This window comes from Tachypleus tridentatus, chromosome 10, assembly GCF_004210375.1.
Source record: "Tachypleus tridentatus isolate NWPU-2018 chromosome 10, ASM421037v1, whole genome shotgun sequence".
In the NCBI taxonomy this organism is placed as follows: domain Eukaryota; kingdom Metazoa; phylum Arthropoda; class Merostomata; order Xiphosura; family Limulidae; genus Tachypleus; species Tachypleus tridentatus.
The window spans coordinates 161,105,928-161,132,068 of NC_134834.1; the positions used below are offsets into that span (position 1 = coordinate 161,105,928).

General features: G+C 33.6%; 1 protein-coding gene and 1 long non-coding RNA gene across 3 annotated transcripts; both read left to right on the forward strand.

The window, feature by feature from the left end:
* The first annotated feature begins 1,473 nt into the window (after window positions 1-1,473).
* On the forward strand, window positions 1,474-6,070 carry LOC143228253 (uncharacterized). Of its 2 annotated transcripts, XR_013015286.1 has the most exons (4): window positions 1,474-2,062; window positions 3,525-3,633; window positions 3,758-4,035; window positions 5,537-6,070. XR_013015286.1 is itself a non-coding variant. In XM_076459542.1 (3 exons), the coding sequence occupies exons 1-3, from the start codon at window positions 1,870-1,872 to the stop codon at window positions 3,846-3,848; spliced, it is 393 nt and encodes a 130-aa protein (XP_076315657.1). In that variant the 5' UTR covers window positions 1,474-1,869; the 3' UTR covers window positions 3,849-4,180. The 2 variants fall into 2 exon arrangements, 1 of the variants encoding a protein (XP_076315657.1); XM_076459542.1 differs by lacking the exon at window positions 5,537-6,070 and having other exon boundaries at window positions 3,758-4,180.
* Window positions 6,071-11,163: 5,093 nt separating this feature from the next.
* On the forward strand, window positions 11,164-17,243 carry LOC143230789 (uncharacterized). Its single transcript, XR_013016629.1, has 2 exons — window positions 11,164-11,349; window positions 16,217-17,243. It is a non-coding gene; the product is annotated as an uncharacterized LOC143230789 (long non-coding RNA).
* Window positions 17,244-26,141: the final 8,898 nt, after the last annotated feature.

Here is a 26,141-nt window from a genome sequence, read left to right on the forward strand (position 1 = left end):
CATATAATTACTTTAAATGTTACCATCAATACTACACTCTTTGTTCGTCCATATACTGATCCATCTAATCAGGACTCCAGTAATGGATGATATTGCCCAACTCCCAAGGTGCTAAGTGGGTCAAAAGATTATTTGAAGATGTTGATATTGACAGCTATAATATACTTATGAAAAATGCATCACATTCCATCAGTTGATGTTAAAGATGCCCTGAAAAGAGCTATTTCAGGGCAGTGATAAAGACGAACCCGTAATCTTATCGGTACTCCTGAAATAAACATGCAGTATTAGTCAGAGGCTGCCACTGATGTTCATAGCAAAAATACTTTATAGTTTATAGGGATTATTAAGCCATGCCAAAACAGTTTTGAATATGCAACCTGGCATATAATGTGACTCAATCTGATATAAAGTCACGATAGAACAGAATTTATCAGAACAACTTCATGACATTGCTTAACATTTCGTAAATGGTGTGATGTAACCGAAAATTGGTTGCTTTTGGGAAAGGTTTGTAACAGACCTTTCCAATGTAAATTTTTATATGCCCAAATATGAAAATATATTCAAATGAGAATTTAAATTTTTCGAAACAAAGATATTTATTGTATTTAAGAGCATCGAAAAAATAATTTTGGTTCGCCAAAATAATTTATGAACAATTCATAAAAGACGTGCAACAAGTCGTACGAACACAAATGTCAGGATAAAAAACGCTGAAGTGTCCCAGGCGACAGTACGTAAAAAAATATCTCAGTCTTCTAACCGCTGAGTAATTAGATAGATATGCATGTTATTGTGTACACACACACACTTACCAGTCACGTCACTGATGTAGTAATTATAGATTTCTATGTGATCAGAGACCAGATGGATTATGGTAAACCTGTAGAGAGAAGTGATGAGGCTCCAAAGTTATTTTGATTTAATGAACTCATTTTGTGAATGTTGAAGCAAAGTCTTCTGAACTGTAAAGATACAAATCATATCTACGAAGTTTTTTAAGAACGTATTTTGAATAAACAATACTTTAAATTTACAGTGAAAGGTGTTAGATCGCAATATTATTTATCTTGATAAATCCACAAAAAATTAAGTATTTGATTTTATATTAACTTTAAATGAAAAATTTTCTCGGAATGCATTTCATCCAATTTCTGCATTATAAGGATATTATTTGATATTTTGTTGTTTGCAAGACACAATCATATACTGATACATTTTACCAACGTAATATTCCCAAAATAACCTGTATTTTCATAACTGATATTAACATAAACAGTGACAACAGTTTCAACGTTTAACTGTGACAAATAAGAATTTTACAAGGGAAACACCAACGGAAATCAAATGTACCTATAGAAAAATAAAAAAAAGATCGTGTGTAATTTCATAAACTTCCAAGTTTGTGTGATTAGTTTCATTAGTTAACTCCATTAGGAAGTACATAAAGAAACAAAAGTCTACTGTTAAGAAACTGTTTTGACACGTTTTATTTTTCTCACGAAAAGTAACATTAATGTTGTTATTTTACAGAGTGAGTCATACTTAATATTATAACTAGTGCGTCGTGCTCATTGTGAAAAACCTTAAAATTCCAACGGTGACACAAAACGTGCTAATAAAAATATTAACTCTCTGTTGTTTTCTCCAGTGTATGTTCCAGCCGAGAATCTCAACTGTACTCGTGGATACCAAAGAGATGTTAACAGGTGTTGTAAGTATATATGATACTCAATTACTTTAAACTGTTCACATTAAACACAAATAGATGAAAGACTTTTAAAAATATGGAATTTTAGTTAAACAAATACGTTTTTTGATACTAAAGACGTTGTTAGAACAATAAAATTAACACTGGGTAAATAAATGTTTAGCTATGTACTTTTAACGCTTTTAGATCCATGTCCTCCTGGACACTATGATAACGGATCCCAAACTCACTGCCTGCCGTGTCCAGGAGGGACTTACATGACATCATTTGCTGCTGACGCCTGTATACCTTGTCCTGGAGATAAAATTACTGATGAAGAAGGAGCTGATAATAAAGATCTTTGTAGAAGTAATGGAACAAAAGGGTTTTAAAGTTTTCTTTTATTGTTTCCTTAACATTTTAAAGATGTTTATTTTTGTTCATGCAGATTGTTATAATACGATACTTCTTCATAACTTTCATGGTTTTTAATGCATTAAAAAGCTTTGCTTTTACTGGGAAATCCTACTACTCGTTTTTAAAGATGAGCTCAAACATTTACGACAAATAGTATTGAATAGCTGTCTTACCTCCAGTATATCATTTCAAAATTAGGAACGGCTAGCGCTGAAAGTCCTCGTTCAGCTATCCGCGAAATTGAAAAACAAACAAATATTACGGTGTCTCGATAGCACATCTGTATGCGTCACATTATTACTAAAAAGACGTAAAGATATTTAACTAAAACAGTGTATGTCCCAAAACATAACAAATCTATGTTTAATATGTTTATTTTGTGTCCCAAAACATAACATAATGTCGTTTTGTAATAAAATACAGTAATTTGTCCAAATACAAAACAAATGTTTTAATATAAGATTATAATAACATTGGATTATCAAAACGTTAGCAGTGTCTCATGAGTACTCAATAAAACTATTAGAAAGAATTGTTACCAAGTAAACGAAAAACTTCATGAGCAGTGACGTACGACGTTCAGTGTTTGTGGTCAAAATGGTATCGTTATTTATCTGGGAAATTTAGAGTAAAGAGAAATTTGTAAAAATTACTGTTTTTAATAGTGTTGTAAAGACGCAGAAACTACCATTCAGTGGATACGATTCGATAGTAAAATATAATTATGCACCATAATAAGTGAAGCTGTTAATTATAAAACTTAACACAGTAAGTGAATACCCATTAAACAAACTGACTTTATTAAGTAGTCAATGGAAAGACAGTTTGTTTAATTTGTGTTATACATCTTTACAGTTTTAATGAATCTAAGTTGATTTAACTCACTGTGTTATACTGAGTTGTATAATATGTCAATTATCGTAAAGAAAATGTCTAGATTTTTCTTATATAGTCTGATCACGTGTGTTTGGAATGGAAAGTCAGTAGGTTTCTTGTTGTATTGTCTATTAATGTAAATATGTTGGAAAACCTAACTGATTTCCCGTTATATAACTATATAGTTGTTGTTATTACACAACTGTACTATTTGTCTACTAGTAAGGAGCTCAAATAATATAACAGGCGTCATTTTTCTTTGCTAATTATCTGTTTAACGTGTAAAGAAAAAATGTATATTTACAGTTGGCAAATTGTAAAGGTTGTTATCAATGTTTAATATGAAAATATATTATAAGTGTAAGAAATTTCATATTTATTTAATTGAAATTTTAATATGTTAATGAAGATTATTGTTGAACTTAAAGAATTATACACATTACTATTATTGTTAACTTACATTTGAAGTTTTATTTTTCTGTTTTACGTGACCGGTGGAGTACGTAAACTGATTTTAAATACGACTCTCTGTCTTAAGATCGAATTGAAGTGGTTTCGAAGGCTACGCTTCACTTGACTTCAAAATCTACAGTTCCAAGATGTGCTTGGCGAACAGCACTCATTTTGATGTGTCTTACTGCTTTGTGGTAAGTTACGACTGCAAGTTTTAACTGTGACGCATTATCCATAGCTTATTTAATTACAATATGTATTTTAATGGACTTGAAACACGTGATTCTTATTTATTTATTTTCTGTAATGATCATGCAGCGTACTTTGTTTTTTCTACACCTGGAAATCTAAACCTCGGGAAGAACGGAATGTTTTGAAAAAACCGTGTCGAACACAAACAGCTTGGTGATGAAAAGATAACCACTGATGAATTGGATATTTTGGAGGCTATGCCACTGATCCCTGAATGTGAGAAGAAGGTCTCTGAAAAGAATGTTAAGAAGACAAAAACTAATATTCCAAGAAAGCAAAAAGTGACCAAACGAACAACCCTGGAGACGATATATGAAAACGACCTAGGAGAAAGGAATACTTTGGTTCGAAATTCAATTAAGTTCTTATTCATCTTACGTAATAATTAATATTTGATGCAAGTAAATTCACATTTTTACAGTTAAAAAAAAAAGATGCGTTCAGAGAATCTTTAATGTTCAGAGTCGTTTGAATGCGTGCAATTTTTTTCTCCAAAATAGACTTATACATGTTCGATACCATTGAGGTGTAATAAGTCTATATGCTAGTTAAATTGATGAATCACCTCTTCTTCAATCTTAGTACATGTTGGAAGACAATTACCATCCATTAAACTGAACACAGAGCCAATCATAACAATATATGATTGTGTAAGAAGTTCGCATTACCTTTACTGATGTCCATAGCATTAATAACATATGGAAAACATAAAGATCAGAATGCCCTTTCGTAATTTTTCATTCACATACATACTACCACTACTGATAATAAAAGCGAATTATTTTGTACATTAGTGGCACCATAATATATCATTTCCGCTCATATTGCTCACTTTATTTCGTTTTTTAACTGTATGTACAATGAAATGACGTCATGTTGGAGCTTTGAACATCTGATTCAGATATTATCAGGTTACACATAATCGGTATATAACGGCAACCTGCTTTAAAGGTGGATTGGGACCTTCTTAGCCAAGTACCAGTGTATTTGTGCCATTTTGTTGCAAGTGGTTCAACTATATCTTGTTGATGACGCTTTCAGACATTTTACAACAGTTTTTTTTCTTCTTTTGACTGTCAGCCAACTTTCATTGGTCTGAAAGACATTTAGTGAAATATCCAGTTCTCTTCTTTTGGACTTTACTAAGATTATTGATTGTTTTAAAACGCTATAAGGTGCGTGATTTATTCCAAAGTTGCAAAAAAATAAGACAGTTTGAAAACTGTTTCTCTCTGTAACATAAGGTAAATAACCAGTCGTTTGAAGTTCAGATCACATAACTTTTCATGTTTAATTTATATAACAACAAATTGAGTAGAACACTTAACATTTAATTATAAACGTACTTTCATCTTGTCTAGTTATATAACAATAAATTGAGTAGAACACTTGACATTTAATTATAACCGCACTTTCATCTTGTCTAGTTATATAACAATAAATTGAGTAGAACACTTGACGTTTAATTATAACCGCACTTTCATTTTGTCTAGTTATATAACAATAAATTGAGTGGAACACTTGACATTTAATTGTTACCGTACTTTCATCTTGTCTAGACAATAATATAAACAATCTAGTTATCCTTTGTGAACGTGTAAAATATAAATGGAAAACAGTATTTAAGCTATTGTCTGCTGTATATCATTCTTTATTCACTGCGTTAAGCAATGTTTGAAATAGTTTTTCTAGTTTCCAGAAAACATTTATGAGATAACTGAAACCAATTTCATAATTTATTATTTTTATAGAAACATTTATTTGGTTTTATGCATGTTATAGTAAAATTATTGCTCAAATTTTGAGTGTTGCACCACTAAACATAACTATATTCTACATCTTCAGAGAGAAACACCAGCGTCAAAACAAGGAAAAGCTATTAAAGAATATATCCAGCGACCTCTGTTTCCTAGAAATGTGAACAATTACGATGAACTTATTATCGTTAAACCAAATAGTAAACAAGGACATCGAAAAAAAAAGGTTGTTATTCTCATTGAAAATTCTGACAGCCAAGATACGTTTATCATTGGAAAAGTTCGGAAACAAACCTGATTTTTCTTCAAAACTGAGAAATAGAATTAATAAACGAATTTATAAAACAGCCATTGTTAATATGTTCACTCTAGAGTTAAGAGAAATCAAGATGGCTTTTATCTCCACACTATACAGTTACACTAATGGGATTGATACTCACAAAATTGCACAAAATTTTTAAATTCACCATCATTGATATTATTGGTTTAGCAGAAACTTACATAGTAATTTAACTATTTACATTTATGTACAAGCAAATTAAATATAAACTCTAAAAACTTAGTCTTAACATTTTATCGGAACATTCATAACTATTATTGAAATTTAAGAGACTGTGGCTTTAGTTCAACAATTCACAAGCGTTTTTTCATGTTTTTTATTATTTCCTTTTTTGCAGCATTTACTTATTACAATATATAATGTTAAAACTTGTTTATAATATTAAATCAAAAGTAACGAAATGTTTGTATACATATTTTTCGCCCATTTAAATGTAACAGCTATTATACATTAAATGCTCATTTCGGTAATAATTGTGTGTTTGTTTATATTGTTTGTAATATAGCTCTAAGTAAATTTACTGTCATAATATAGTCCAGCAATTCACAGTTGTTACACTGAGATTTACATGCAACATTTTTTTTTACTGAAATGTATGATCTACATGAACTTCTTCAATTTCTACGTTTAATGTGTTTGACATAGTTGATTACTTCGCTTAAGCCACGTATTGGTTCTTCAATTATTACACATTGATAATTTTCTTGTGCTTTGTCTACATGTTGGATTACGTATTAATTATACAACATTTTCAGTAGAATTGTTGTGATATGCCTATGACATATTCTGTTCTTATCTTACAGTTTATATTTATCGTTTTCAAATGGTACTCAGTGATTAACGTGTAACACTGTTAAGATATAATTTACATGCACCATTTTCGGTTATTAAAGTATTATTGACATGTGTCATCTTTCAGAGTGACGTGTAGCTGTTAGAGGTTGCGTCACACTGATTGTTACAGTTTATGCCTGAAATCAATAAACTAAAAGTTGAAATACATTTTTACTTTGTGTCTATCAGATGTGCTAGAACTCTAAATAAAGATAGCTTAACTGACTCTCGACCATAGTTAACTAGTTCACGTGTTTCACGTGCATGTATAGCGTGTCCTCTGCATAAGGAACAAGACTCTTTCCATCATCTGATAATGAATGAATGAATGTCGTCGGTGTTTGGGTACATACCCTGGAGGGTCAGGTTCTCTAAGACTTCTTCCTCCAACATCTGATAACATGGAGACATGTTTTGTTTTTTGAAAAGGACGCCAGTCTCCCATTGGAAGGTCGTGTTTTCAAAATCAAAGTTTCCGTTAGATTATTGTTGATTTGGCGCATCTTAAAAGTCCATCAAAATGTAAACAGGCAACTATGCTTTCAATCTGTTTTACAACTGAGCAACATTCTTGGAGTGTAAGTTAATAATCAACTAGAATTTTCTTATCATCAGTTTTACTATCATCAAATTCAATACACGTGCTCTGCCTGTAACTTTGTTGTTGCTCTAGTGGCTGGAGTCGAAGATATTTTAATTTCGTGGTTGTTTGATCTTAATTAATTCGTCCTGACAGAAAATGTCGGACAAAAACTTAATACAATTCATCACACGATAAAACGAATATTTTATTAGTTTAAGAAAGAAATGTTAAAACTAAACCGTCCTTTTAAATCCGATGCAGAATATCCACAATCAGGAAAACTTCAGATTTTTACTCTCTCATGAACTACATTTTCAGGAAAACAATTTTCAACTAATAGCAGTACTGATACATAGTGCAGAATAATTCTAATATTTTAACTACCAAAAACTGCCATCATGCTATTAAACATAGGAGGATAGATTCAGAAAATCAGATGCTTCATTATAAAGTGGTTATTTCTAATAATTTTCATATTTGATTAAATATTAATTTCATTATTTTTAAGAGAATTGTCAGGAATATTGGACAAATCTAATAACTGCAAAAGAGGGAGCTTCTATTTTATTGATCAACTGCCTGATCAGAAAATGTCAGTTGATAAATAATTTTTGTTTGAATTTCGCGCTAAGCTATACGAGGGCTATTTCCGCTAGCCGTCCTTAATATAGCAGTTAAAGACCCACCGACGATTGTAGGACTACTATTTTAAAAATAAATAGTGGTATTTAACATGACTTTATAACTTCCCCTACCGACGAAAGGGCGAGTATGTGTGACGTCGATTCGACCATGTGACCCTCTCTCAGATCATGGGACGAGCGTCCGAACCACCTAGCCAATTAATAAACTATGAAAATTTTGAAAATGTCGTCCAATTTGATAATACAAAAAATATATTATTATATTTACAATAAAATTAAGTAATCCACTTTCGTAAAAACGTTTATCATTTATACTTAAATAATTAGGTTGCTCCCTTACCTTCAGTCAAAACATAATCATATTCAAATAATGGCGTATTCCACTTACCTTGAACAAAATTATCTTCCTATTATGCTTCAAAATTTGAATTGTATTTTATTTATTGTATTTTTGACTTGTACAGTTATCAAAATTAAATTCAATAAAGCTTCTTTGTTTTGTATTTCATATGATTATTTTTCTTTTATATTTTATTTTGCACGTCTAGTTATATCAAAGACTATTGACGAAGAATAACGTTAATAAGTTTCAGATATTTCAAGTACTAATTTATTCTAATACTCGAGTCATCATTCAAAAGTATCATCTAAACTATTAAGTACAGGCTATAAATACATCTAGGTATTTATGTACACTATACAATATATTGTAGAAAAATATCATTTTTCATAATGAAAATAACAAATCAAACAAGAAAATCTTAGAAATGAAGTATTCTCCCATTTTATTTTTCTTTACCTTAGGTACATTTTCTCATTTCTCCACAAATGTATAATTCACAGTAGACAAACAAATCAAGGTTAACAGAATGTTCTCGCGCTTTCGTAAAGTACATTTTTTTAGTTGATTAACACAAAATCGGAGTTCGATTATTTAATTTATCGTTTCTTTATTCACTGAGAGAGCACGTCCTGGTGTTAGCGTACCTGGAGGGTTTATTATTCGCATCCCGCTGTTAAAAAATTTCTCTCACACTTTAGGAAAATGGATTCGCTACAAGAGGGACAGTAAAATTCCAATATTTGTAAAACAGTTGACAATGAATACCTTTTTGTAGCTGTCTTTTCTCTAGTTCAAAATACAAAACTGCTGAGCTCACAAAGTACTTGCTCAGCTTTACGCTAAAATTATGAAACAAACAAAAATACCTTCACTTCGTTTTTATGAGCCTAAAAACACACACCTAAGATTATTTATTATACTTTTCGTGATGACACCTTTGTATTTTATGTTTCATCAATCACTTCAAAAAGAAACATTCGAGGTTATTTCACCTGATTTATAAGAGAGCTTCTCTTTTCATTAAGGACATTTTTCATAAACTAAATTATGACGGCGATATAATTTAGTAGTGTCTTTGAGATCTTATGAACATGATAATCCATGTTAAAAACTGTGTCTAACAATCGATTCTGCACATTAAGCTCTAATCTAACTGTAATTAATATACTCACAAACGTAAATAACAATAAATATCTATTTTCCTTAACTTCTTCAGCACCTTTATTTTGTACATTGTGTAAGCAAAGTTAATCGTTTTTTTATCATCTTAATGACGAGAAAAACCACATGTAGATAAAATATATACGCTGCTAGCCAAAATCTTAAGGCCAATGAACATAAAGAAAAAATATGCATTTTGCGTTGTTAGACTCAACCACTTATTTGAGTAGAGCTTCGAAAGATGGAAATAAGAAAAGGAAAAAAAACAACATTTTTAGCATTTAATAGGGAAAATGTGAACACTATGAAATAAGCCTAAATACTAGCTGGTCAAATGTTTAAGACCATACCAAAAAGAAGTCCTAAACAGGATAGGAAATGCCCAACAAGAGGTCTCAGTAGTGAATTGCACGGCTGTCATTGCGAATAACTTCAAACATTCGCTTTGGCATGATTGACAGAAACGTTTGCAGAAGGCTGACTGGAATGTTATTCCAAGTGGTGAAGATGACTTTACGAAAATCATGCACTGTTTGAAATTGACGTTCATTTCTATAGACTTCCTTTGCCATCCACCCCAAACATTTTCATTGGGGTTCAGTTTGGACGAACACGCTGAATGGTCCAAAAGAAACGCGTTATTCGCCATGAAAAAATCCTTTGTCCTGCGGGTATTGTGGATTTCAACGTTGTCCTGCTGAAAGATCCAGTCATTTTTACACAAGCGAGGGTATTCAGTCAATAATGGTGACTGCCAATATCGCCAGCTGCTGTTTGACGCCCTTGTATAACCTGAAGCTCCATTGTTTCATGGAAGAAGAAAGAACCCCAGATCATGATGGAAGCTCCTTCACTGTGTCGTGTAGAAAATGTCTTCGGTGAGATATCCTTGTCGTGCCAATAACGTTTGAAGCCATCTGGACCACCCAGGTTAAATTTTTTTCTCATTAGAGAACAAAACATTTGTCCACTTTTCTACGTCCCATGTTTGGTGCTTCTCAGCAAAGTTTAAAAGAGCTGTTTTGTGGTGTGGAAGGAGGCGTGGCCTTTGAACACGTTTACGTTTTCTAAAGCCTTTCTCTTGTAAATGCCGTCTTATTGTTTTTGAGCTGCATTCTGCGTCCGATAGGGCCTTAATCTGGTTCTACGATTGGCTGGTGTTGTCTTGCCGGATAAACCGTCGAATCCCAGTGCTCAACGTAAGCGAAATTTTTTTTGGTCGACCACTTGAAATTCTCGTTCCGGTCAAGGTCTTTTAAGATATTTGCAACAGTAGTTTTACTACGTTCAATCACACCAGCAATGGCACGTTGAGAGAGACCTTGCTTTAGCAGCTTGACAGTTCTGCCACTTTCACACTATGTCAAGTTTTCAGCCTTTGCCATATATTTTCCTCAATGTAACACAGGAGATGTCAGTGGGAGATGTTGAGAACGCTAATGCTTGAACACAAATGATTAAATTTCGTTACGTGTTTACCTATTAACGCTTCGTTTGAGTATGGTAATAAAGTTGTGTTTTTTATTTTCCCTTTTATTATTTTCATCTTTCGAAGCTCTTCTCAAATGAGTGGTTGAGTCTAAAAACAGAACACAAAAAATCACCTTCACACGTTTTCGAACACTTCAAATCAAATAAAAACAATATAACCATAAAAACACCCAATTACTAAATAAAGAAACCAACATAAACAAACTCAAAATCAAAAAGCATTACTTATACAGCAACTCAAGCCCAAAATAAACATCAAACATCTAAGCACGCCCTCTACATTCCTTCTCTCAATTACACAACTCTCTTCACACATGTGGTCAGCTATCAGTCACTTACCTCTTTCTTTCTTTGTGAGCTTGACGACGATCGAAGAAGGTCGAAACGTTGTTCGCTTCTCTTCTTATAAGTTTTCTTAACACATACAAGCAGTTTTTAAATATATACATTTGTGTATCAGATCTCTGGATTCTATCAGAACATGACGTGTATAAAATTCAACTTGGTACGTATTATTCTTTATCCTTGACGAGTCTCCTCTTTATTACGTTACTTACTTTACGTATTACTGATTCAAATCAGTACAAATATGAATTTGAAAATAGAAGATAAATAAATGTTAATACGTATTAAATTTATGATATTTTGTAACAAGTTTGAAAGAAACAATGTTCTTTTTTAAGACAAATAAATTTTAATACAAAAATTATAACTTATGAAAACCGTTATCACTAAGAGTTATTACAAATGATGGATTATATACAACAGTTTTATAAACTTGTAGACGTTAATAGTGCTACTCCTCGTTTAAGCTATTTAGTTTGATAGGCTGCACATCCTTACAAGCTGAATTTTTCCGCCGAATATATTTAACATTTTCGAAGTAATAATAATGTAAAAGTTGATTAACTGAAGTTAAACTGTTTGTAATGTTAAAAATCTATAAATGCTGCTAGCCAAATTGTGTAGTTTTCCGATTAGTTAGGGCTAATCACAGTTCTAATATTGCATTCTGATGGTAAGTGACTAACAACATTCTTCACGTAATACTGTCTCTCGGTTTTTATATGAATCAAGCGCGTCGTTCGAAGTTTCAAGAATGTTCTAGTGCGATTTCGTAAAAGAAATTTTGTGTATTACTCTCAAGAAATTTCTACAAATTTCTGGGAAAGGCTGATTTAAAGAAAAATACAAATACCAATCAAATTAAAGTATTTTTGCTTTTAAATTTCTTCTTTCCCACTATTTTATGATTGGTTATGTTAAAATAGTTTTAAAATATAGATGAAGTTTCTATTTTTGCTACAATTACGACCAAAATAAATAAGATCATAGATGTTTTTTTTAAGAATGACTCCACTGACACAGTTTTATGAACATATAATTTTATGTGTATCTTTTTGTTCTATCTAATACAAAGTTAGTTTTCAGCTATAAGTGAAATGTGGGTGTACTGTTAGAATTCCATTACCATTTGACCTTCCTTCAAGCCTTCTTTTGTTAATCATTTCATCTGTGATTATTAAAAACTTTAGTAACAATTATTTGGTGCTTGTTAAAACAAAACAGATCTGATTATCCGTTACACAGATATTTGTGTGTTCAACGTGTTTTATATGTTTTTACAGCAGTTTCTTAACTTTATATTTGTGATTAAGATTAGAAAAAAAGGATTGGTACAGTTTTCCATGATGATAATCGCTTCCTGTAGGCGAACTGTTGGTGTGACGTTTAAACTTAACAACATTTACGAGTTTAAAAACACCTGATAGCAACAAATATTTTTAAATCTTCCATATTAAAAAAAGTTGTATCCATCTTAATACAAAAAAACTGTTTTCCTTCCTTGTTATAACCACGGCAGCCTGAGTCACCTAGCAGGAAACATACAGAGCAATGGACTAATAAAATGGACAATTTTGTCAAACAGTTGACATTGATGGTGTCTGTTTGCAATATAACACATTCACACAGCTGAACAGGGCAGATATCCATTGGCATCTAATGGGTTTATCTTTACTATTTTCGAAAGAGCTGATATCCTACAAAGCTATGTGTAAGAGATGTAAGACCTGTGGGCATCAAATAATATTACTGTTTCCGGAGGTGTTCAGATTCGTATGCTGGAGTCATGTATATATTTGTATGGCTCTTATAATTGTGGTAAACTTTATATCCACAACTCATAAAACCCCCACAGATAAAGTATTTATACATCTTTGTAAAACAGATACGATCCGTCAGACACCTAGAGACTTTTGGAAGAAAACAGTAGCGTATTTTGGAAAGCACTAAATTTTCTATTGAATTTTTTTTTAATTTCGCTCAAAACTACTTAATTGTTATCTGCGATAGATGTCCCTAATTTTGCAGTGTAAGACTAGAAGGAAGGCAGCTAGTCATCACCACTCGCCGCCAACTCTTGGGTTACTCTTTTACCAACATTTTACCAAGATTGACCGTCATATTATAACGGTGGTACGGCTGAAAGGTTGAGCATGTTTGGTGTAACCGGGATTCGAACCTCAGATTACGAGTCGAACACCTTATCCCACCTGGCCATGCTGAACCTTGAGTCGAACACCTTAACCCTCCTGGCCATGCCGGACCTTTTCTATTGAAAAGACTAATGACTACTTTAAAAATTTAGTGGAGCTGTTACGTTACTTTGTGTTTTCAGCCTTTTACAGGTTTTCTTTCATTTTCTTCAATAGTGTGATTAAGTTTTCTCTTACATATATCGTCTAGTTAAATTTAAATCATTTTTTATCGTTACTAACTTTAATTGTCCTGTGGTCTTTATTTTTTATAACTTTAATCACCAAAGTATAAATTTCTATAATTATATCTCTTCTTGCTGTAGTGTACATTAGAATTTTGTCTCTATAATCTCACTGGCAAGGACTCGAATGCACTTTTATCTTTTCACCAAAAAACACTAACATCTGTACAGTTTATCAAAGTACATGTTTTGTCTTTATTGATGGTAAAAACATTGCATATATTCACTTCTTTATTGATGAATTTACTGTTGCTTACTTCTCATCCGACTTGTATTCCTGATGATAAAAAAATAATGGTAATTTAAATTACGATGATTTTCAAAACCAAGTGTAGATGTTTCTCAAGACCGTTAATAGTGTAGTGTCACATATTTTACTGTACACATTATTAACAACACATTGACTATATATAGTTTGATTCGAATTTTAGCATAAAAGGCAACTGTATTTTTATCTGCACATTTTGTTTTTCATATTTTAACTGTCTGAAAGAAGGAACGTGCCAGTAGTTACATCGTAAAACTGAGCTTTGTTTGTGTGGAATTTTACCCGTTTAGGTTGTGGTGACCTTCGATTTTGGTTTTTAAACGTTGTAGTTGTTACTGTGTGTTTTCTTTGTTAAGTGGATTATTTTCATTTTTCTATAATCGACATCACGGGAAACAGATGCAGTTTCGGTTTGTTTTGTGTTACACAGTTGCCATGACAACTTTAGACGAAACGTTAAAAATTCTGATGTCTGTCATACCTCATCTTTATCTCGCATGCTGAATACCGCAGTATATTTAGAATCTGAGAACGTAGAGAATCAAAGTAATTTTATTTATTAAATAAGTTATTTACACGCGTGCAGAATTAAACATTGAACAGCTCTGTATATATTATGCTTTAATTAAGATAATTTTGAATCTGTCAAGGATTGTTGCGTGTAAGTATAGTGGAATGTCTTGATCCAGAGACCAAATCACTCTTAACTTAAATACCCTTGGTTGATTTTTGTGTAGACTAAGAATAAGGACAAGTTTCATGTGAAGTTGATTTCCCAATAATATCTACAAATAAGGAAAACATAATTTAGATTTTATCATGAGAAAACTGTTTGGATTAGCTTAAAATTAACCGAGAACTTGGAAAAAAATATAATTTGTATTTTGTAAAAGACAGTATTATAAATAATGTACATTCATTTGTTAGTAAGACGATGGTGACTGTTAACTTTATTAATTAATTTAATTAAGATCGAAATATTGGAACAATCAACAGATGTTCATGAAAACACATAACTATGATTAATGTGTTAAATATATTACAAGTAGAAATAAGTAATTCGTCTTAGAGCGAGAATATGAAGTTTATTAATCATACCGACTAATTTGTTTTATATTTATTGTTTTTATAATGTCAAACCTGAGATATTTTTAGAAATAATGAAACCAATTTAGAAGAGGACTTTATTGACTGTGAAGAATTTTGTAGAGTTTTGTGTTGTTGTTTTTTTTTAACATTGTCTGGAGAAGTACTCTGATCTATATATTATGTTTGTAATTAATCGCAAAGCTACAAAATTCGGTATTTGTTCTCAGCCCACCATGGATATCAAACCCTGCTCACTATAGTTGTAAATCCCGAATGCATACCGCTGTGTCACAGAGGGGTCTACTCGAGCTACCCAATTTGTATCACTTATTTATTTCATCTTCAACTTAAGTTAAACTTTAAAAAAATTCAAAACCACAAGTGCAGTGGCATGTTGTCAACTGCACATTAGTTCTTTAAGTCATGTGTTGTTTGAATTTCAATTTTTAAAAGAATATTTTAAATTATTAAACATATAAATTTATAAATTACTAAGTAATATTAGCGTGGCAATATGTATTTATAACAACTCACATTTTCCCTTAGTCTGCAATATTAAAAGTAAATACTAAATTGAAATACTGTTTTGATCTTCTGCAATAGTGGTGACGAAAGCCCTTTTAATTGTGAAAACTACTTTCGAATAATAAAACCAGTTATATTATTGTAATGTAGTCTAGTAAGGTGTATCCTTAGGAAAACCGAGCTGAAACCCTTTTACATACTATATAGCTATAGTTATTACATAGCAAAATACTTATGTTATATAACTGAGAGAGATCTTGTGAAACTAACTGTGTCTAGGTGATTAATTTAATTAGTAGAGTGTGTTGTTAAAGCTAGTAAATAGGAGTTAAAGATACCAGCTGGTTTACTTCTGTATTGTTTATAAAGATTTGTATAGGTTGAATTAACTAGTTTCATTCTTGTTTTATAGTTTCAAAAGGTGAGTAACGATCTTTTAAAGTAAGTTACTTTGGGATTAAATAAAACTTAATTTACTTAAGTGGAATAAGTCAGATTTTATACTTTATTATCAATATCTAATATAAAAATGCAAGAAATGTCGTACTTATTTAATTAACATTTTTACGATGTTAAATCAAGATATCGTTAGGTTTAAAGAATTACACATTTTTCTGTTATTAATAACTGATATTTTCATTTTTCTCTCGGTTTCATGTAATCGATACAGTACATAAATCGGTTTTAAATACGACTCTCTCTCTTAAGGTTCAACTGAAGTGGTTCTTAAGCGCCATTCCTCTGGGCTTCAAAACCTGAAGCTGTGAGATATCTTTGGTGGACGGTAAAGCTAGCTCTTATTTCGATGTTTTATTGCTCTGTGGAAAGATACATGTTATGTTCCAGTTCTTGATATTTAAAGTATGTGGAACAGGAATTAATCATTTTATCATACAGTTGTGGGAGAGTATCTGACCTCAATACCGACTATCTTTTAATTGAATAGCAGGGTTAGGTGTTCAATTGTATCTCTCCCACATTTCAAAATGTCAAGTATGCTCAATGCTTTTTTTGGGAAGTTCAAATGTCAGTACGTTTAATTAACCTTACGAATAAAACCAAACAAGATTTTCAGTTATAGCTAGCACTACCTACCGACATTCTATATAATGATTAAACATGTTTTTCCTCACAGTAACTATTATTTACTAAATTTTTGTGTGAAGATTTATCAAGTATTTATCGTAAGTGAATAAAATGATAAAAAATACATTGCTTTAGATTTAATATACAAGAAACTGAAAGAAAAAAACACTTTTTTGTTTCTCATTTTATTGAACAGCAGTGTTATTTATATTACTTACCTAAATGCTTCATTAAAGTTTGGTTTGTGTGCCCAAACTGCTGTTAGAAATATCTTTCTTCATGTGAGATACTATATTCATGTACCTTCTTTCATACGAGATATTATGTTGATACATCTGATTTCAGGCTAGGTATTAATTTAAGACCTTCGACTATTTATGAGGTACTATTTTGATACATCCGCCTTCATATGAGATACTATATTTGATGGTGTGAAATAATGAAATATTATGACTGAATACACTTAGCTAAGGAATAGAGGCAATTATTTATTGCTTAAGCATGAGAGTACTGTTAAACTTATATCTGTAGGTAGATTCAGTTTAAATAAATAAAGGCGCAACCCAATATCTCTAGCTTATGTAATAACGTGAGAGAAAGACCTCGACAGAGAATAAAGAGAGAAACTTATTTCCTGTTAAAGGAAAAATGTTAGGCTCGGTGTGATTTAATGATTAGGATGTTATATTTTGTATCAGAGGGTCTATGTTGGTATCTGATGACAAACAAGCAAACAATTTATTACACATCGCATTTAAGAGCTACAAGTGTATTATTGTGTGTGATTCTTTTTCCTTTTTTTTTAATTTCGCGTAAAAGTACATGGGGACTATCTGTGCTAGTCGTCCCAAATTTAGTAGTATACGACTACAGGGAAGGCAGTTACTCATCACCTCCCACCGCCAACACTTGTGCCAACGAATAGTTGGCCACATATTATAACGCTTCAAGATTGAAAGGGTAAGCATGTTTGGTGGGACGGGGATTCGAACCCGCGATACTTAGATTACGAGTCGATCGCCTTAACCACCTAGTCAGGCCAGGACCACTTGGGATACCACAATTGATAGTGGAGGAAGCTATATACTGACTGTCTGCCTTCCCTCGTGGAAAGTTTCAGTTTTAAGATAACGTAAATTAAACACTAATTCCTGCAATCTAATCTTTATTGATATATATATTTGACTCTTGAACTACTCTTGTTTGACTGTCACTCTTATAGCATGCCAACACAGCACCAAAGTGCAGGGCATTATTTCGTTTAGTAGTAACTGGACTTAACCAAGAACCCTCAGTCCCATAGTCTGGATTACTGGTAGTTCGCTTAAAGAAGTGAGCAATAGGCCGCAAATGCTTTTATTGTTTAAGCCCGTATTCCTCGCATTCGTGGGTTAAGTTTGTTGTTTTTCTGCATAATTCTCACTGTTTTCGTATGAATGACACACAGGTTGGTTCTTCGAAGAGTCCCCCCAAAATGGCCTCACTATCCTGTTGAAAGCTATGACGTGAAGCTCTGGAATCGCAGGTCAGTCTTGAAGTCCTGAGCTATGGGTACTTCACTCCCTAGGTTTTCTTGCATTTTGTTTTATACAGTATGACGTCTTCGGTATGAAGGGTCTGTAAGGAAGCGATATAATCCATATCGGGTAGTAAGACCTCAGAGATTGATTGGTTGTTTTTAATTTAGCGATGACTATCTGTGTCACCAGTCCCTGACTTTGAAGTGATAGAGTAGAGGGAAAACAACTAATCAACACCAAACATCACCAACATTTGGGCTATTCGAAACGAACAAAATGTTAGATTCTCACGTTCTTATGATCATGTTCTTATTTAATTTGGGTCTTGTGTTTGAGAAGTGGAACTAGTAACCATGCTTCGTTCTTTCAGCTGTATGTGCGTCATAATAGTAACAGTCAATCCCACTTTTTCTTTAAGAAAAACTCTTCAGACGGTAAATGGTGTGGACTGATTACCTTACCAATGTTTTTTGGTTCAAAATTACGGTCTGTTAAGCCTAAATCACTGGGTATCTCCAACATGGCAACTTATCGCATTATGCGCATAATATATCAATTAATTGTACAAAGAAACTTATAATACGTGTATTGTTTTAATAATAATTTCATTGCTACTGTATATGACAATTTTTAATTGAGTTAAACAATCAACTCCTGTAACCACTACAAAATTTACATGAGCAACGTCTTGACCCTACTGTTGTTACTGGCAACAGACTGTGATATTAATTATTGCGTTTTTAGGGCCTTGCATAGCCTGGGAATCAGTACATTTGACTCGTAATCTGTGGATCGCGGGTTTGGATCCACATCACCGAACATGATTACCCTTTTGGTCATGGAAGCTTTATAATATACGGCCAATTCAACAGTTCTTTTGTAAACGAGAAACCCCAAATTTGTCAGTGGATAATGTTGACTAGCTCCTTTCCAGTAATATATCACTGCTATATTAAGGACGTCTAGAAGAGATAGCTCTGTACTATCTTTGCGCGAATTTCGAATCACACAAAATTTTAGGTTTTGGGGTAAATTGCATGATTCCAACGTCGTGTTTGCTCAAATAACAATATGAATTCAATAATTAAAAGTATATACACTCAGCTTCATTGTTATGACAAAATTTACAGCAATTTAAAGTCCCAATCTCAAATTCTCCGGTACAACTTATCAGAGTGATGTTTTTTGTTGAATGAAATGATCGACAGGTTCGACAAACGTAAAAGCACAAAAAGAAGTCTGAAAACAGGGAATGTCAAAACCTTAGTGATGTCTAAATATCATGAATTTATGGAAGGTGAAAGTACTAGTAACTTTGCAATCCACAGCTATTATTACATACTAACATATTAACATTAAATAGTATCAGTAAGATTAAAACACTAGTGTGATTAACAGCAATAAGAACTTTTCTATATTAACAAATCGCATCAACTGCTATATACCAATAATAATGAGAGACAAAATATTTCCCAAAACGCCATTTGTATGTCCAGCCTGATACTATATGCAGTTTACATGATTTTTATCATAAAATATATATAGCATGGGTATTAATGCAGAGGTTAGTGAAGCAAAGAAGGTTTTCCGATAATAAAAGAGTTGAAGAACCACTTCAAGCGAAGATATCCTTTGCCCTTATTCCTCTCTAAATGATACACTTCTTATGATTTAGTGTCTGAATTGGACTAAATACGACAAAAAAACCGGTAGTTAAAAGGTGTTTGAATTAAAACTTTTAATTATAATTTCATTTATAAAAACAACACATGATTGCCCATATTATTACAGACGAGGCCTGTCGTTATCACTAGAGATCGTAAAGACAACAAGATTCGTAATGTTGTTTATGAATACAGATAACAGTACATAAAGCTATATATATATATATATATATATATATACGAGAAATGGCCCGGCATGGCCAGGTGGGTTAAGGCGTTCGATTCATAATCCGAGGGTCGCGGGTTTGAATCCCCGTCGCACTAAACATGTTTGCCCTTTCAGCCGTGTGGTCGTTATAATATGACGGTCAATTCCACTATTCGTTGGTAAAAGAGTAGCCCAAAAGTTGGCGGTGGGTGGTGATGACTAGCTTCCTTCCCTCTAGTCCAGGGGTGTGCAACAGGCGGCCCGCGAGCCACAACCCGGCCCGCCAAGCCATTTAGTGTGGCCCTAGTTGTTGTAATCTAACCATGTGGCCTGATCTGTAATCCAACGCAAATGGAATATTTTTAAAGCATCGATCTACAGGATTCCCAGGCTTCGACTCGACAAACTTCTAAAATTATCTTTGCTAGAGAGGAGCAGGCCGAATTCGATTGGTCGGCCTCCTTAGGGCATGAATAGGTGACGTGCACTAGCACTATTGTCTACGACTCAACGTCATGTCCTGAACCTCGCCTTCGCCCGCTGGCGACAATTTTCCCTAACCTCTGCTGTCCGTCATTCATTATTGGTGAAAATTTTATTACCTTTTACAGTTACTACAAGAGATTGAAGGTAAATTGATTATTATTTAGCATATTGTTGTGACTTTACTGAATTTATTAAAATTTTGCTTTCAGATGCATCTGATTCTATGTACAGTGTGACCTCGTTATTCGCGGGGTTACGTTCTTTACCCTCCCGCGAATAGCGAAAACCGCGAATATTGGATGCAGTTTTAAAACGTATATGTATGCGATTATATACTATATGAAATGCTTCCCAAACACTAATGATACTTATACTCATTGATGCAGTAATAATGTAGCAATATTGCATACTGTTATGTATTTCATTAAATTGTACCGTGCGTTACCGGGCTGTGCTTTGCCGTTTGCGTTGTTGGGGAAGCTGAGGCAGTCAGCCAATAGCAGTCAATCTTGTTTGGTGAAGACGACAATTGATAAAACGGCTTGATTGAGTAAATACAACAGAAATCTCCTCGAAAAGCCCTTTCAGTCTCTGTGACCTACGAAAACGCAGTTCGCGCATAACCCGCGAATATGCGGGGCCGCGAATGGCGAACCGCGAATAGGCGAGGTCACACTGTATTTTGCTATTCTCAATTAATTTAAGTACCGGAAGGCTATGATCGGGATGCCAATTTAGAAACATGTGTTTCTGTCCATAAGAGGTTCCATGTGTAAATAAATTCTATGTTTTTTACTTTTGCTATTTTCGTGAGAATAATTTTTGTTTTGATTTCAGGGCTAGTAAAATGTCAGCAGTTAAGAAACGAAAATTGATGATGAGGGAAGGTTATTCAACAGTGAATGGTGCACAAAATATCTTGTTGTCCCACATAATCAAGGTGTTGTCTGCCTCGTCTGTCAAACTGCAATTGCAGTCATGAAAGAGTACAATATTAAGCGACATTACGCAACTAAGCACTCCTCCCAGTTTGATGAAATTGTTGGTCAGGCACGAAAGGACAAAATTGAACATTTAAAACATCCATTGAAAAGCAACAAGGTGTTTTACCACTTTCAAGAAAAAATTCAGAACTGGTGACAAAACTGAGTTTTAAGCTTTGTGAATGTATGGCAGAAAAGGAAAGCCTTTCAGTGATGGAGAATTTATTAAAAATTGTTTAACAATATTCACAGAATATGCATGTCCAGAGAAAAAATATTTGGTGGAGCAAACTAGCCTTTCCCTTTACTGTCTCACGCAGGACAAAAGATCTTTCAGAGGACATCAAAGAAACTTTGAAAGAGAGATTGAATTCGTGTGAAGCTTTCAGTCTGGCTTTGGATGAAAGCACTGATATCAATGACAAATCCCAACTTGTCATTTTCATCAGAGCTGTTACTGCAGGCTTTGATGTTTTCGAAGAGTTTTAGATATGGCAAGCCTTTCCTCCACAACCACAGGACAGGATATTTGTGAACAAGTGCTTAAGGTTGTAGAAAAGTTTGAACTGAATCCTTATAAATTATGTGGTGTTACAACAGATGGTGCTCCTTCCATGACAGGTAGGACAAATGGATTCACCAAGAAATTTCTAGCTGCAATTGGAGCACAAGACGTAGTTGTAAGCCATTGCATTATTCACCAAGAGAGCTTGTGCACCAAAGTTCTGGATTTTGCAGAAGTCATGAAAAATGTCGTCCAATGCGTAAATTATATTCGAACACGAGGATTAAATCATCGACAATTTAAAACTTTTTAGATGAGCTGGACAGTGAGTATTCAGATGTTTTGTACTTCTCTGCTGTACGTTGGCTTAGTAGAGCTGCTACTTTGAAGAGATTCTGGAATCTGCGAGAGGAGATTAAGTTCTTCATGGAGAGCAAACGTCAGAATGTGGACTTCTTGAGCAATGAGAACTGGCTGAATGACTTAGCATTCCTCACAGACATTACAGCATCTGTCTGATTTAAACTTAAAACTACAAGGGAAAAGTCAACTTGTGAATAAGTTGTTTGAGCATATTTGTGCTTTTGAGAAGAAATTGGAACTTTTCAGGTTCAGTTGAGAAGAGCCATATTGACCCATTTTACATGTCTTGCAACCAGGAAACTGGAATTTTCTAATCTGGATTGCACCAAATATGGAACCAGGGTACAAAAGCTGCGTGATGAGTTTGCAAACAGATTTCCAGATTTCAGACAAACTGAAATTAGATTGAAATTGTTCGCTCAACCTTTTGATTTGGCAGTGGAAGACAGTCCTGATGATTGCCAAATGGAACTCATTGAACTGCAGGCTGACATGGACATTAAAGGAAATTCTCTGAAAACAGTTTGCTAGACTTTTACAAACTCTGTGTACGTGAAAAGTTTCCCAATTTGTCCCGTCATGCACAAAGAATTGCCTCCCTTTTTGGTAGCACCTACTGCTGTGAGCAATTTTTCTCCAAAATGAAGCTCATCAAAACCAAATGTAGAAGTCAGCTGACTGATGAACATTTGACCAGTCAGTTAAGAGTGGCAACCACTTCTGTCAAAGCTGATATTGACAAGCTCTGCAAGGACTCTAAATTTCAAGTGTCGCACTAAAATGATCACTCATGCAAAAATATAAAATATTATTGCTTGCATTTTGAGAATTTTTTTTAATTTATTGTGCATGTACACGAATAAGCTTGTTTTTTAAGTGGCCCCGCTTGATTGATGAAGTTGGTTATATGGCCCACCGACGAAAAATGTTGCACACCCCTGCTCTAGTCTTACACTGCTAAATTAGGAACTGCTACTGAGCTGAAAGGGTTAGTATGTTTGGTGCTACATGGATTCGAACCCGCGGTGCGGGTCGAACGTCTTAACCCACCTGGCCATTCCGGGCCTACTAGCTTCTAATATTCATGATTTGGGATATATATTGTATACAAATTATACAGAGTATTGCATTCTTTCGCTGAATACAGTGGTAAATCTACGGATTTACAACTCAAAAATCAGGGGCTCGATTCCTCTCCGTGTATTCAGCATATAACCCGACGCAGCTTTCCTATAAGAAAAAAACACACTCATGAGGTACAGTGAAAAGTGGTTGATTTATTGTTGAGAATTAAGCAGAAAGCCACACAATGTGATATCTGTGTTATCCCTACCATGAGTATTGAAACGCGATCAATGATTTACATGTTACAATTTAAGAGTCCCATCTTCAAGTTGTAATACACACAACAATATTTAATAAAAGTTTTAAGTATAGGTATAAAAGTGTTTTACTTTGCATAGGTTTAGAGTGGTTTTACTCTTGTATTAGAAGGAATTATTAGGTTTATTGTTTTATGACGTTGAATTTCCTCTTTGGTAAGTAAATGTTACGAATGATATACTTACCTGAGGTGCAATTTTAAAAAAAAACACGTGAGATTTTGTGTTGAGTCATATGAATTTTTTTCAGAGTTATGGTGTTGCTTCCCCGACTTAAAATACATGAGACTTACCATCATGTAATTTATATACGACATTAGTATTGTGTTTGCTTTCTATTTTTTTACCAGAATGAAAGTATTTTGTTGTTAATTCTTTTTTTTTTGGATTAAGGTTATTCACAGGGTGATTATCGCGTTGTTGACTGAGGTTTCTCCCTTTACTAGTTACTTCAAATATCCTTCCCAGTCGCTCTATAACCTAAAATGTTGAATATTATTTGAATCTCGTAATAAAAGTTTTAAGTAACTCATTTCAGAATGTTTCCTAAACTAATCTTCAAGTGCGTTTCTCAACAAAATAAATGCACGAAATAGACTGCTTGCAATGGTTTTAAAATACTCACAATATAAATCCACGTGAGCAGTATCATTTTCATATAACATTGAGGCTTCATTTCCAAATAATCTAAAGTGAACAATTTATTACTTTCGAAAGAACATGAAATCAGATTCTCATAATTTTTATGGGAGGACTTGTCCATGTGGAAATATGATTGGTAAACATATCTACCTCTAATTCCTATGAATATTACCATAAATCCCACACATTCTAAAGACAAACCATTGGAACATTTGTACGTCTATACACTGATCAATTTATCACGACTCCAGTCTTATAAGTGATATCGCCAAATTCAACATGCCAAGTAGATCGACACAATCTTTGAATATGTTTATAGTAACACCAATAGGATACTCTTGGAACATTAATCTTATTCCATTAATTGGTACTAAAGATGAGCTGCAAGGGATATTTCAGGGAAATGATGAAGAAGAACTCGTGATATTATTGGTACTGTATCAGTGCCAGGCTGCCTTTGAAATTTAGAGTTATCATACTCTTCAGTTTATAGGAATGAATAAACCACACCAAAACCGGTTTGAATATGCCAACTGGCAACTAATGTGACAATCAAAGACATATGAAGTCGTAGTACAACAAAATTTATCAGAACTTCTTTATGACATAGCTTAGCGTTTTGTAGATATCTTGATGTAACCAAAGATTGCTCGCTTTTGGAAAAGGTATATAATAGGCCTTTGCAATGTAAATGTTTATATGCTCAAATATTAATTTAAATTTTCTAAACAAACTTGGTTCGCTAGAACAATTCGGAAAAAGTTCTGCAACATTTCGAAGAAACACAAATGTCAGAGACGCTGAAGCAACGAAAAATATCTGGAAACTTGGTCAACCTGGTGTGGATTACTTATTTATTATTTATTTCTGACTTGGTAGTAGTTTAGGTTTTAAAGTCCTTAAAGGAGACCCTTAAGGCAAACCTGGGGCGCTCAGAAACTTTTGTTTCTCTTCAGCCCCACACGCGTATAAGGTAAGATGTGTCGTGAGGAGAAAGGTAGAAAAAACTAATTGAATGATGTATTACAGAAAATAACGATAATATAGGAAGGTTGAGGGGCGGGAGAGCTGGACTGGTACACTTTGGACGGAAATCATCATGATCACGAGCAGGGAGACCAAGCTGCAGCAGGTCACAAATGTTTAAAGGAACCAGTGACATAAGGAGGGATAGAGAAAGGAGAGAGAGAGAGAAAGAAAGAGAATAAAATATGGAGAGAGAGATAGGAAAGAGGATAGTGTGGAGAGTGAGAGGAAGAGAGACAGAAGGTCCTTTCAGAGCTAGGGTGCGGGGGATCTATAAATCAAATGGCAAGAAATTAAATGTGGGGGAAACAGGAGTACCCGGAGAAAACCACTTTCACTGGGTGGGCGCGGAAAAACAATACCAACCCAGTGCCCAACCTGAAATGTAAAAACATTAATGACATATAAATGGGTAACACAGCATTGTCTGTTTTATCGGTAATGGTTAGTACTGGTCCCTGTGGTTAGTAGTCCAGTTTAATGGTGAAGTATACTTTGTCCAGGCTTGAGGTGTGTCTGCAAGTCGGAATAATTGGCGAGTTTGGGAGTTTTTGTCAGAAGCTTTAGTGTAGTATCGTTTGGTAAGTTTGATGGATCGATCCTTAATTGGTAATGGTTGAGTTAGGAAGTTGAGGTATGTTGCGGGAGTATAGTTGGGGAGGCGGTAAGCGGTTTTAATGGTGCGGTTTTGCAGGTTTTGTAACACTGAGTATTGTCTTTCAGTCATGTTACATGTGGCTGCACTACCATATTCGAAAAGGGGTCTAA

Coding starts and splice junctions, on each gene's coding strand:
- LOC143228253 (XM_076459542.1), top strand. CDS start 1,870: ATGTTTAGCTATGTACTTTTAACGCTTTTAGATCCATGTCCTCCTGGA. Junction 2,063..3,524: donor TAATAAAGATCTTTGTAGAA/GTAATGGAACAA, acceptor CTCTGTCTTAAG/ATCGAATTGAAGTGGTTTCG. Junction 3,634..3,757: donor ATGTGTCTTACTGCTTTGTG/GTAAGTTACGAC, acceptor ATGATCATGCAG/CGTACTTTGTTTTTTCTACA.